This window comes from Carcharodon carcharias, chromosome 5, assembly GCF_017639515.1.
Source record: "Carcharodon carcharias isolate sCarCar2 chromosome 5, sCarCar2.pri, whole genome shotgun sequence".
NCBI lineage: Eukaryota > Metazoa > Chordata > Chondrichthyes > Lamniformes > Lamnidae > Carcharodon > Carcharodon carcharias.
In genome coordinates this window covers 113,515,035-113,529,020 of record NC_054471.1, presented here as the reverse complement: position 1 = coordinate 113,529,020, position 13,986 = coordinate 113,515,035, and the positions used below count along the sequence as shown (strand labels likewise).

At 40.1% G+C, this 13,986-nt stretch overlaps 1 protein-coding gene across 5 annotated transcripts in view; it reads right to left on the bottom strand.

Annotated features, from left to right (window-relative positions):
- Positions 1-4,808: 4,808 nt before the first annotated feature.
- The window catches only part of runx2a (RUNX family transcription factor 2a), a 203,906-nt gene continuing 194,728 nt past the window's right edge, over positions 4,809-13,986 (bottom strand). For all 5 annotated transcript variants that reach the window (XM_041188847.1, XM_041188850.1, XM_041188851.1 and 2 more), the window contains one exon: positions 4,809-9,559. In XM_041188847.1, coding sequence (XP_041044781.1) covers positions 9,081-9,559 — 479 coding nt within the window. In that variant the 3' untranslated portion in view covers positions 4,809-9,080. The remainder of the gene's footprint in view (positions 9,560-13,986) is intronic.

Here is a 13,986-nt window from a genome sequence, read left to right as displayed (position 1 = left end):
ATTATTTATCAAGATATTGGAGACAGGAAACAAAAGGCTGTTTGATTGGTAGGGGAGGTTGGAGGCAGGAAGTCATGTCTCATGTAGAGATGACATCTCCGGGAATATACTCAACCTCGACGCAGAGTTCGCAACCTTAGGCTTGGTGCTACCATGTTCCTCCCCGTGAAATGCGGGGGCCTAATTTTTAACTTCACTGCTTGAACAGTAAATTGGCAGAGAACATTGCATGTCCATTACATAACCCACCACTGATTCCCACTAATTTTAACAAAAATGAAAATGGGACAGGCTCTTTAAAGGGTAGTTGATCGACCAAGCAGAAAAGGTGAAAATTGCCCCAGTGATTTCCAATGGAGACAGAAATCCTGGCTGGAGTCTGGCAGAGAAAAAAATCAAATTAGCTTGACCCTGGAAAATCAGCCAGGGTCAGGAGCTCAGTAATGCCAAGTTTATGCAGGGATTCCACTGGAGTGGAAAATCCTAGCTGAAATGTTTGCTACTCTGATGACTGGCAATGTGCTGATCATCCATGTTAATAGCAAAACACACAAAGTTGTTGGGTGTAATGAGTTCTTCAAAATCCATATAAAAAAAAATTAAATATGTAAATAAAATGCTGATAGCGATGAAGCACTCAAACAAGAAGGTCGGTTTAATTAGTTTTAATGAATAAAAGTAAGAATTACGAGTTGGAGAACGGTGTTACAACTTTTCATGGAATTACATCGATGCAAGTCAGTAATTGAGGAATTTGTTTTGTGCTTCAAATCAAACAATCGACAACTGTACAAAATCATCATTGAATCGGAGAAATATATGTTTCATCTGCAGCTAGAACAAGGCATTGATAGGTTAGAGATTGTTTAAAATGTTTGCTTCAGAGGTTTGCTTCTTTCTGCCTTTTGCATTGATATTAACATATAGTCAAAAGTTGCTTCTAAACCTTCCTCTGTATGGAATTGAATTCAGGAAAACCAGGAGATCTAGCTTTTGCAACAGAAAAAAGAGAAAAAAAGCAGATTTGAACAAAGCTTTTACCAGTGTTTAAAAGTGGATCATAAGGGCCCTGAATTTCCATGGGACTTTGGCACACTTCAGCCAGTTTCCAGTCTACACACCAATGCCTGTTTGGGGAAAAATCTCCAAAGTCTTCTGTGTCAGAGGAAACATGCTCAGAGGAGGAGACTTCTAGACTGGACCTCTTATCTCTGACCCAAATTTATTGCGTGAGCAATATGCCAGGTGCACTTGCCGGCAGGAACATACCTGCTAAGGGGTCCATGCCTATGACTTGTCCTGTCCCCCTGACGATTTACCTAAAAGTTTTTTTGCACCACAACTTTTATTTCTTCACGCCTGTGGCTCTAACGCCTGTGCAAAGCAGATTTCCAGTTCCAAAACACTGTGCCCTCCCCAGTGGCCCTCCACCAGATAGATCCATAGTGGCATGAGCACTCACCAAATGTATTTAAATTGTGGTTCCTCCCCCAACTCCCATTGAATTTCCTGTTGGATACATGCTGGCACTTATCATAGCAGCATACAGTACAAGGGACCATTCAGCCCATTGTGTCTGTGCCAGTTCCTTGAAAGACCTATCCACCTAGTCCCACACTCCTACTCTTTACCTTATAATTTTTCTTTTTTGAGTAAATAGAAACATACCACACAGGAGGCCATTCACCCAATTGTTTCTGTGACATCTGAAAAAGAACTATTCAGTCTAATCCCACTTTCCAGTTCTTGGTCTATAGCCCTGCAGTTTTCTAAATGTGTTGAGGTTTCAGCATCTAACATACTTTTAGGTATTGAATTCCAGACTGTCACCATCCTCTGGGTGAAAGAATATTCTCCTCAACTTCCCTCTATTCCTTCTACCAATTACTTCAAATCTATGCCCTTGGTTGTTGACCTCTTTGCCAGGGAAATAGACCCTTTCTCTCGACTCTAACTAGGTCCTTCATGTTTTTATACACTTCAATTAAATCTCACCTGAGCCTCCTGTGTTTGAAAGAAAACAGCCCCAGCCTCTCCAATCTTTCCTCCTATCTATAGTTCCCCATTCCTGCCAACATCCTCGTAAATACCCTATGTACACTCTAGAGTGCAATCACAGAAATAGGATGACCAGACCTGTATGCAGTACTTCAGCTGCGGTTTAAATAGTGTTTTATAAAGTTCTAGCATAACCTTCCTGCCTTTATACTCTGTGCCTCGGCCAATAAAGAAAAGTGTCCATTTTTTAAATTATCTTATCTACCTGTCCTACTACCTTCCAGGATCTATAGACGTGCATGCCAAGGTTCCTCTGATGCTTTACACTTCTCAGAATCTTACCATTTATTGTGCATTCCCTTGCCTTGTTTGCCCTCCCTAAATTAATTACCTCACACCTCTCTGGATTGGAGACCAATTATCTCAGTCTGAGGGCATTGCTACAGATATTCCTCAGGGCAGTGTCCGAGCCTCAAAGATCTTCAGTTGCTTCATCAAGGGCCTTGCCTTCAAAAGGTCAGAAGTGGGGATGTTTGCTGATGACTGAACAGTGTTCAGTTCCATCTGTAATTCCTCAAATAAAGTAGTGTGTGTCTGCATACAGCAAGACTTGGACAACTTTCAGTTTTGGGGGCTGAGGAGTGACAAGTGACATTCACACTACAGGAGTGGCAGGCAGTGGCTGTCTCCAACAAGTGAAAAATCTCAAAGCATCTGCAGTATTTTGCTTTTATTATAAGAGAAAAATCTCATGACTTCCCTTGACAACCAATGGTATTACCATCATCAAATCTCCCACCATCAACATCCTGGGAGTAACCATTGAGCAGGAACTTAACTGGAGCAGGCACATACATATTGAGGATACCAGAGCAGGATAGAAGCTGGGTGTTTTTCAGCGAATGACTAATCTCCTGACTTCACAAAGCCTGTCCACCACCTACAAGGTACAAGTCAGGTGTGTGATGGAATACTCGCTACTTTTTTGGATGAGTGCAATTTAATAAGCATGAAGTGATGCACTGTGGGAGAAACAACATGGAGAAGCAGTATTATGGTACACTTTCAAGGTGGATGCAAGAACAGAGAGATCTGGGAGTGCATATTCACAAAGGGCAAGTGGATAAGGCAGTTCAGAAAGCACATGGCGTACTTGACTTTGCAAATTGGGGCATTGAATAATAAAACAACAAAACCAAACTAACCTTTACAAATTTTTGATTAACCTTCAGCTGGAGACTTGTGTAAAATTCTGGACACCATACTTTTTTATTCATTCTTAGAATGTTAGCATTGCTAACAAAGTCTGCATTTATTGCTCATCCCTAATTGCCCTTGAGAAGGTGACGATGAGCTGCCTTCTTGAACTGCTGCAGTCCACGTAGTGTAGGTACACCAACAGTGCTGTTAGGGAGGGAGTTCCAGGATTTTGACCCAACGACACTGAGGGAACGGCAATATAGTTCCGAGTCACGATAGTGTGTGGCTTGGAGGGGGACTTGCAGGTGATGGTGTTCCCATGCATCTGCTGCCTTTGTCCTTCTAGATGGTAGAGGCACGGGTTTGGAAGGTGCTATCGAAGGAGGCTTGGCATGTTGCTGATGTGCATCTTGGTACACACTGGTGGCACACATTGCAGAAACAATATCAAGGTTCTGGAGAGAGTATAGAGGATGTTTACCAAGATGATACTAGAGATGAGGGACTTCAGTAAGGGGAGGCCTAATGGTGATATTTTGCTTGCATTGGGAGAGGCTATCACCATGTGGGGTGACTGCTAGACACTGTTTGCAGGGGTGTCCTCCTGGATGGGTATTCCTTAGCTCAGGCAAAGGGGCACTACCGTAACGACCACCCCTACCCAATCCAGATATCCAGAGTTGTCCCTGGCTTCCCTAAAAAACTCACCTGTCTTCGAGGGCACCTCTCCTTGAAAATACAGCCTCAACACTGGCCATTGCTAACAGTGGTACTATGAAGGCTGCAAGCTGCCAACAACTCTTGGGGGTGGGTGGAGTGGGGGGGGGGCCGTGGTGGGGTGGTTTGTTGGGGTGGGGGGAGGTGGTGGGCATCTTTTTTAATTTTATGGTTGCCCTGGCAACAGCCTGGTAATTGGCTGTTGCAGTCAAAGTTCAGCCACCTTGTCCCACGGCATGCCAGAGTGGAGTCCCCAGTGGTAGGACTTCACCCCCTATGATTCTATTCATTTGTGTTGTGTGTAAGATGTGTTCCAGTAAAATTAGTGCATGTGGTTGTAATGGTATTGTCATAGCTTTGCCTGTATCTACTAGGAATTTTTATTGGACAACACTGTGCCAAAACTGCAGTGCCTGATTCACTGAGCATTTCCAAAATTTTCTGGTTTTGTAGCAAAAGAATAAGATTCTGGAATTAGAGGGATGATTCCATAATCCTGTGCTGAAAGCATGTAAGGTGTGTAGGTCAGAATTGAACCTGCTATTGTTGTAATCTTATCTCCGCCCAATGTTCCCTAGGTGCATGTCCTAGCTACTGGGAATGCAGAATCACCCCTCATGTGCTAGATAGCCCTGGAGTCTGCCCCCATTTTAACAAAGGTTATAGAAATTGTGAATGGGTACTGTCGTTCCTGAATTACTTGTCTCTTGTACTTTGGTTCACTTAGTGACTCTGACACATAATCTGAGTAGCATTTCAAGGGGATTTATTCAGTGACAACCAGAAGAAAACGTCTATAAGAACCAGTGCAAACCTGAATTCCATAGCTGTGAACTTTACAGCTGCACATCCTTTGCAGTATCTTAAAATGATCAAAGAAATTAGATGCAAAATTAATAGAAAATGCCATTTTATTGAGAATGAAATTCAAACTTAAATCAATGTTACAATCATGACAATATGTCAGACAAGGAATTTTGCGGTTCGGTGACACAAAAACCATTACCTTAGCATTGTTCCCTTTTAAGACGTAGCAAAGTGATTCATAATCAATGATGGCAATGGCTTAGAAACACAATGCATTTGTACAGTATATTCAGTGCAAAGCAATTATTCAATAACAGCAATAAAAAGCTTGTATTTATACAAAAAGTAAAAAAACACAATAAAAAGGCAGAAGTGTAAGTATATCTTTGAAATCAAAACTGCAGAATGTTGTCTGTTTTACATACACAAAAATATGAACAGATTAAAATGTATGCTTTTTTCATGGAGCTCAACTATCTATGTGGTAATTACATTAGAAAGCTAGGATTTCCATTTCATGCCTACAATCACAAACTAGAAGAATACAAAACATGAACTGTATCATAAACTGCTGAAATTATGATAAAAGAAGCCTTTTTATGTTTGTAAAGAGAATTCAGGGTTGAAGATAATTGGGTGTACCAAATCAGAGATGGATGAAGCTTGCCTAGGTCTTATTCAATCTTTAGAATTGAAACTGCCACTTATGCCTTTCAATGTACTTAATAAATAACAGGATAAAGTGTTGTTTTCCAATACAATTTTGAGAATATTGCTTTCATAATGCTAAACAGTCATGTGCACACTTTAACATGGCAGTCTCTGGAAGCAAATACAAATATTTTGTTCTTAGCAGTAAATGGTTAATAAACAAAGCTTATTTTGCTACCAGTATTGGCCAGTTACATTAGCAGAGTGACTGTCAGCTGGAAAAACTTAAAGGTTTTCTGAATTCTGCTTAACACAATTGTGCTCATCAATATTATTTTACATTATTAATATGAGCTGCTATGTTCAGCAAATACTTCAATTTACAGCTAGAATCAGTGCTTCTGCTTTCTTAGCAAGAATCCCAGTACCCAAGGTCTAGAGGAAAGCAGATTAATCCTTTCACCAGCACAAAACTAGAGACAGCTTTAACCTGTGGTTCTGATTTGCACTGCTGGAGTTTTTGTTTGTTTTGTGTATGACAATATTTCACACCTGCACAGTGTTCAGTGAATGAAATCTTCACAAAACAGGATGTTGCATAGAATGATAAAATTATCCTCAATAATTAGCAGAAAAAGGAAAATGGAAAGACAACAACTCCAGTATTCAGTGCTATCCCAAGAACTTCTGCAGAATCACATCTCATCAGCAAAGGAATTTATTATTTGACTAACAGTATGAGACTCATATCTAAATGCAACATTTCAGACATGAGTGTACATTGTTGGTTGTGATTGCACAATGCAATTGGAGTGATTTGGAGCTGAATCCCTTTTTTTGCATGTATATAATACCTCAGATTATCTATTACCACTATATAATCAAATAAAGTTTGTCGTTTATTGTAAAGTCTATTAAAGCACATTTCCATTAACAACAAATGTATCAGCAGACCATCTGAGGCATCACATAAGTGCAGCATAAATGATAGTTTGAGTTAGCAATCAGTACCATAGAAAACTAACTTTATCTGAAACCCCAAAAGATGTCCACATCTGCAGTAGAAAACCTGTTCCTAATGGAAAAGCGATGAATACACTTTGTTTGATGTCCAAAATGTATAGCGACTATAACCTTTGCCGTAGGGAATTAACCCGGTGGATGCTGGATCTAACTGGATGTGATGTGAAATGCTTTTGACTGTACAAAATCTTAAATTTGGTTCCAAAATTGCTGCCTGCAGCCCTACAAATATCACATCCTAACAAAGAATGTTCTTTTTAAAAATCACTTTATATAAAAAATCATATTTAAATCTTTGAAAGTCCACCTTAGCAATAAAAATTACATTAAACAAATAGAGTACCTCTTATTAAATAGGTAACAGTTTGCACTGGCAATAAGATTTGATTAGTTCAACCTTGAGTCGTGTAACCTGACACCTGCTTTTTCAAGTGCTGCTGAAAACTCCTGAACTCATTACCTGTACAGATATATAAACGTAGACTGGTGGTTTGCTTCAAGCTACCACTTGGAATAAATAATATCAATAAAGTTGTCCAGCTTTAATGTAAATCGGCCATATTGAACCTTGGGTCCACAAAAGCATGTTTCACACAAGAAAACTTTGCAGTAAAAAAAGCGAACTATATCTAAATATTGAAAAATATTTGACTTTATTTAATACATAAAATAGTAATGTCTAAGTTTCAGAATAGAACAAAGCATTTGAAATTTAAGGAAGCATTAGGATAAGTAGATATGGCATTAATGTACCTCTCATCTATTTTGTGCTTTTTAAGTTATTAAGACTGAATACACATTTGCAAGTGTAATCTTTCAAAGTTCATTACTTGATTTATTGGTATTTCAAGACTAATATCTCAAGTACCTGGGTTACTTTGATACATAGTGGGTTCTCTTTAAATGTACAGTTACAAATGTCCTCTTATAAATGTACAACTACACTTACTCTAATAAGGGTTGAAGGCCTTATAGAATAGAAGGCTTTATAAGACACACAATTGGACACGAGGATAAACAAAAAAAGAAATAAAAACTTAGATTCACTTAGTACTTTTCATTGTTTAACAGAACTGAAAGGAAATAGTGACCATAACAACATGTTGTTTGGTTGACAGCATTAAACAAAAAGATTTGGTTTTAATTTCCTTCATTATAGGGCCTTTGAATTTTGATCTCTTTAAAAAAAGGGTTTGTGTAGCAATAACCAAATGATACAAGTCAGATGCCATTTTGTGCTCTCAACTTCACTAATTCTATAGATGATAAAACTCCATCTGATCCTAATCATATATAGATTAGTAACCACGAATACCAGAAAATTTGAGTTATAATGGGGCAAGTGGCAAGGGAGGGTTTTCATCCTAATATTGATAAACAGTTATATAGGGGTACAATTGGGTGATGTGCTATTGGACAGCTATGTGCCCATCCCTTCATTTGTCAAAGCCCTGCGCCTGTCAGTCAGGTAAGGGTATTTCTTCAATTTAATATCTTTGAGAAAAGAAGACCAATTGTCAAATAATACACTTCCTTTCATACCTCAAAGAAATTTACACTTTACATCAAGATATTTAATATACAATTTTTAAAATATATATGTTTTCAGAAAACTTGTAATTTGGAATAGATGATTTGAAGGCAGGTCTCCCACAGCCACTGGCATGAGCTACCAAGAGTACCCTATTTCCATATAGGGTATTCTTATGCATGCACAAATCCCATGTACATAAAGTAACCCATCTGAGTATATCATGACAATATTAATAACTTTCACCTTTTTCAAGTATACAGACAGCTACAGATACTATATTGTAATGATGCTACAGTAGACATTACTATTTTAAGGTCACTATGTCACCATGAAGGAGCCATTCAATTAACGAGTAAACAATATTCAATAGAAACATTAATGACACTGAAGTAGAGTGAGATTTCTCCAAGCCAGATGACATTTACCTCGTTTGAAACTGGAAAGCAATTTTCTTTGAAACATACACAAAAGCATTTAAAGAATGCAAAAACAGACAGTCCTCTTGAAATCTGCAGTAAACATTCAATTAACAGGAATTTGTGGATAAACTGCACTTAGAAAACAACTTTTTTCTATTTACATTTAAAGGGGATCTCTCAAGAAATGGATAAAGAAACATTTTACCCCTCTATGCATAGTTACAACTGAGTGCATAAATGTATGTTTCTGATACCACTATTCTAACAGTGAACCATCTTTCCTCATAGACAATTTATAAAAAAATTAAAGTGGGTAACTATTGTAGGACTTTTCATCTTCTTAAGCTTAGAGTCCTCTTATTCTTCTTGTTTTTAGCCACTTTTCTTGCTACTTTCAATGTTGTTCTAATAATGCATTTATAAATTACTGCAATTTCCACACTGTCAGTTCTGGGAAAGCCCATCTTTCTAAAACAAAACAGTTTTGCTGAGTAGCTAAAAGTTCTTCATATATTTGGACAAGATAACAAGTTCACTCAAGAACTTATAAAAAAAGCATTGTGATGTGCATATCCTGTTCAGTACAGAAAGGTCCTCAAATACTGTACCAGTTATTTCACTCAACACTCAACAATATGATAAGATTTTCTTCCAGTTAAAAACTGTATAATAGGCACTATTTAAATGATGAGTTCCTTCGCAAGCAGTTATGTATTCATAAGGAATCAGAGTCAGTATGGTCTCCAGACAGACTCATCAATCCTCCCAGTGGAAGTCAACACAGTGGGAGAATTGCTATGGCTACCATCAGCATCCACACCATCATTTTGGTTTGGCAGGTTTGGATTAAGAAGTGTACTGCCAGTTGATGCACTGGTGCAGGGTGGCAGCATTCTGGAGGGTGAGCGTTCTCCCCCTGCCACCATGGAGAATTGGTAAGATCCAGAAGAGGTGCCATAGTAGAGATAGGGTGCACTGCTGGTCTGGAAAGGTCCACTTTGGTTTGGGGATGAGCCAGGATAGGGTGGTGGTAGATAAGTATGATAGTGTGTAGCTGCAGACATACCCAAAGACATGCCAGTTGTCACTGGAGTTGGTGTGTAGGTGAAGGCAGCTGGATAGTGCATTCGGGGATTGGGGAAACGGCTCTCTGTGAGGGAAGAAAGCCCAAACTGTCGTGGATCTGAGAAGGGACCAAGGTCTGTAGCACCTAGAAAAAAAAAGTGAAAAACATATAATATCTTGCAAATCAGTCAAAGAAACATTCACAAACCATTATTTCATGTTAGACGTGTAATGTCGTAATTCGCATTTAAACATTATTATATCACTTATGCTGTAAAAAAAATGTAACTATTCGAATGACAACCAAACTTAACACCGTAGCTTTGGTGTTTCTTACATTCTTATAGGGCAGAATTTCCCCCCCATAAAGGGGAAGTTGAAGAGTGGGCGCGCATAGGCGCGCCTCTGATCGGCACCCCCAATCGGGGGCGTGCCACCATTTTATGTGGGTGCTTCCTGTGCATGCAGGGTGGGGGGGGGGGAATGCATGGACACGAAAGAGCGCACTCATCTCCCTGAGGCAAAGTGCTGCCTCAGGGAAGTCGGCTGTACATTAAAAAATAGTAAAAATAGAGAAAAAAAATCCCTGACATGTCCCCTCATGTGACAATTAATGCTTTAATTAAATTTTTTAAAGCCTACATGAAACTTCATCCCGCCCATGGATGAGTTTTCATGCTTTTTCTAATGCCCACCAGGCCTCCTGGCCTGCCCGCCCAACGTTAATGTTGGACAGGCAGGTCCATTAATTACTTAAATGACTCTGTCCATGGCCTCAATTGGCCATCGACAGGTCGGTGGGCATACAGCTGATTTTGCTGAGTTCCCACCTACCTGAAAATTTAAATGGGGCGCAGTGATGTCAGGAGTTCCACCCGATGTCACCGGGCATCATTTTATGTGTCGGCAAGCGGGCCCCGCCCCCTGCTTGCCGACGGGAAATTCCTGGCCATAGTGTTGATTTCCATGCTCTCTGCTGTGTTTTACCACTCCTCGGGTAATGTACAATTATCCTAATGTGCTTGTCATGGGATTTATTTGAGCAAATGAAATCTCTTAATCAGTAGATAAGAATTTTAAAAAGTTATGATTATGAGTGGAATCATGTAGAGGCAACAGGGGCCTTGGCTACCGGCTAGAGAGCTGGCGAGACCCACGCTGCCTCTTTCAGGAAGGCCTGCCATATTATGCAATCAGGCACTTAACAGGCCAGCAGTGGGCCTTCCCCTGGGATCAAGGACCCCAGGGTAGAAGTTCCGCCTGCCGAAAGTTGCAAGCCAATCAGAGGCCAGGAGCTGTTCTGCACTCAGCAGCCCATTTTGGAGGTGGTGGCTACTGTACCACACTCACTTGAGGCTATAGGTCGAGGAGGGGCCTCGGCAAAGTGAGTGATAGTGGGAAGAGGGTCATGAATTGGGGAGTCATGGGACAGAGGGCTGGGGGTTGGCAGCAAAGACAGGGGTTGGCTTTCAGCAACCCACTTTCCTAATGCTGAGTTCCTCAATCAGGCACTGAGTGCCTTTGTACAAGAGCACCCCTAACCTCCCGTGAGCACAAACAAACATGCCATGGTTTGTTTGTTGTGCTCTCTATGTTGCAAGCACCCCCCCACCACCTGCCACTGGCTTAATACCAGCGATGGTGGGATGAGGCCTTTAAGTACGCATTAATTGCCCAATTAAGGGCCTCAATTGGTGCCAGGGCTGGAAGGCCGTCCATGGGCCTTCTCCCCACAGACTTAGTCGGGGTGGAGGCAGGAAGGTGGCAGGGCCCCCACGCCACCCTCCCATGTGATTAAATGCCCCCGCCACCAAACTCACTACAGGGGAGGCACAAGATACTGCCCAATGTTACTCTTTGCAAATCAACTGTGGATTATCACTTAATAAACTTGAAATGATTAAATCAAACTTACTAGTCCTTCAATGTATTGCATGGGAACAAATGCATTGTTGTCAGCACAACATTTACCATGACATCTCTGTTGCCAAGAGAAAAGGAACCAGAATGGACTAAAATCATTCCTACGGTCTCCATGTCACACATTAAATACACTTTGGGGACTATACACTTCTCAAACTTCACTCTCACAATTTATTATGTTGTCTGAACCTGAGATTACTATATTGGACATGTATTATTGCCTTTGCATTTATGTTTGTTGTGCCTTATGTTGGTATATTTATTACATTTTTTGCAAATATTATTTATTGCATATGTTATGATCCTATGTGGGAAAAAGACTATAGGTGTGTTAAGTGTATATTAGCATTAATCATTTTGGGCAGTTGCAATATTGTAACTGTCAGTGAAAATAAGCCCAGAGACAAGCCACTTCTTTATTGTGACCACATATCTCTCGCTGCTCTCCCTCGCATGTAGCAGAAGGAAAATTGATTACTGGCTCCTCCACCATTTCTGGAACCAATGTTGATCTACTTATATATAAAAAAGGGCACATGATAAGAACCAGTGGGAAAAGTGAATTACAGGGGCCATCGACACCAACAAAAAGTTGAGAACTACTTAATACTATCACACAAATAGCTGGCAGATTTAGAACATTGGCTATTAATGAGACTCAAATTCTTGAGCAGTAATATGAGACCCAAAGGGAATATGTCTGATTAAATTCCAAGAGCATTCATGAATGTTCTTTATGTAATACTGAGGCCTTTTGTAAGAACAAAAAAAAAAAAATTTTTTTTTAAAGAGCCGGTCTCCTCTCTATATTGTATCCTGTCAAAAATGAATCCGATGTGTTGAACTGAACAATCCATTTTAGTTTTTATGTCTATCTTACATCTATTGTAAAGATTTATGCCCTTGTTTTTTTAAAATATTCTAAGTATTCAGAAATCACAGGTTTTTTAATCCTGAACCTATGAAATAACATACAAAATCTCAAAGAAAAAATTCTGCTGTCCTATTTATTATGAAGCTTTCCTTGAGGAACCATTGTGAGAAGTGTGATACAATGAGCAACATATAGAGAGCCCAATGTGTGTGTACTCTGTTGGTGCAGGAGCTATAAATAACATGCATTAAGTATCAATATATCAAAAGATTTTCTAATGAGAGCTTACTGTACTGTAGCTGTAGGCTAACAAAAGTACAAAGCTCGTTGTGTATGTGGTCCCCACAGTTCTAGTTAAACAGAAGTTAGGTAAACATCTTAGAACTATTTTCAACAATATTTTTCCTGGAGGGAGTACAGTTGCTTTTATACTGTAATTAATATATATGATTTGTTGAAACACATTCCTGAACTAACTTTAAAGGAAGTCTGCACAAAAACTGAATGGAATGCATTATTACTTATTAGTTTGTGCCTAAACAACAGCAGATATCTTAGGTAAGGAATGCAATCCTTTTTTCAGTATGTCTGGTATGCCCACTCTCCGCATTCTTTTACTTAGGGGGTATGGGGTGTGGCCAGTCATGCTTAGCGACTTCCCTCCTATATCCCGTCTCTGTAACCCAACAAATGCCAGGAGTAGGTGCCAACAGTCCTAACTTATATGCAATGAAAGAAGTCATACAAATAACTGAAATGAACTTTAACGTTATATACGGTTTGGTGGGGGAAGTGTGTGTGGGGAAATGTGAGTGGTTTATGGGGGCATGGGATGAAGAACTTTTTGAACAATTGAGTACCCCCGCTGCTTCCCCTCCCCCCAACCACAATATATCCCATCATTCCAAGACTTTTAACATAAGTATTTTTTCATGCAACAAAAGGCATTAAAGGAAGACACAAGGGTGAATGGTTCATTTTTGCTTATTGGATTGTTGTTTATAATTACATATGCTCTTTGATAAATATGCTATGGCAAGGTTTTTGTTGCTGTTTTTTATTGTAAGATTTTGGTCAAAAGGATGTTATGACGGGACGTTGCAGGTTAATGGAAGGTGTAGCATAGTGGAGCAATGGTGATGAAGGGATGCCAGCCTAGGGGAAGCAGAGTTTGAGTATGTACTTACAGCCAGCCCATCTGGAGGGAAAGCATCCTCCCTGCCTATTCCTCCTTCTCCCTCGATGCTGAGCTTCCCCTCTCTGCAGCCTTTACTCCATCTGCCTCTCATGCTGTAGACCCAGAGGCACTACAACTACAGCCTCCATACCTAGTGCAGCCTTTGCATGGGCAGGTCACCAACCTCTGCCCTCCCTGTAAAGATGTAGCAATACACCTTGCCAAATTCATCAACTCACCACAACACCTCCAGAAACAACTCCATGGTACTTTCCAAAACATTGCAAAAGCTGAAGTTAGTCTAAATCACTTTACCTGCAAGTTGGATAGCGGGATGGCAAAAAATGCACATGTGTGTTCTCTCTTGAATATACTTTTGTGAGTAGATAGTACATGCATTTAGTGAACCTGTGCAGTCCAAGGTTCAAGAATGTGCCGCAAATCAACAGGATGGCCAAATGGTATGCTTTTGGTGCATGCACAGCATTCTCATGCTGGTGCTAATCCCAGCATCAGGCACTGCATGTGGTGTGTTGGAGGAGGCCAGAAGCACCAAATGCACCTTTCTGAGGACCTCTAGCTTCCATAGTGTAGGCTT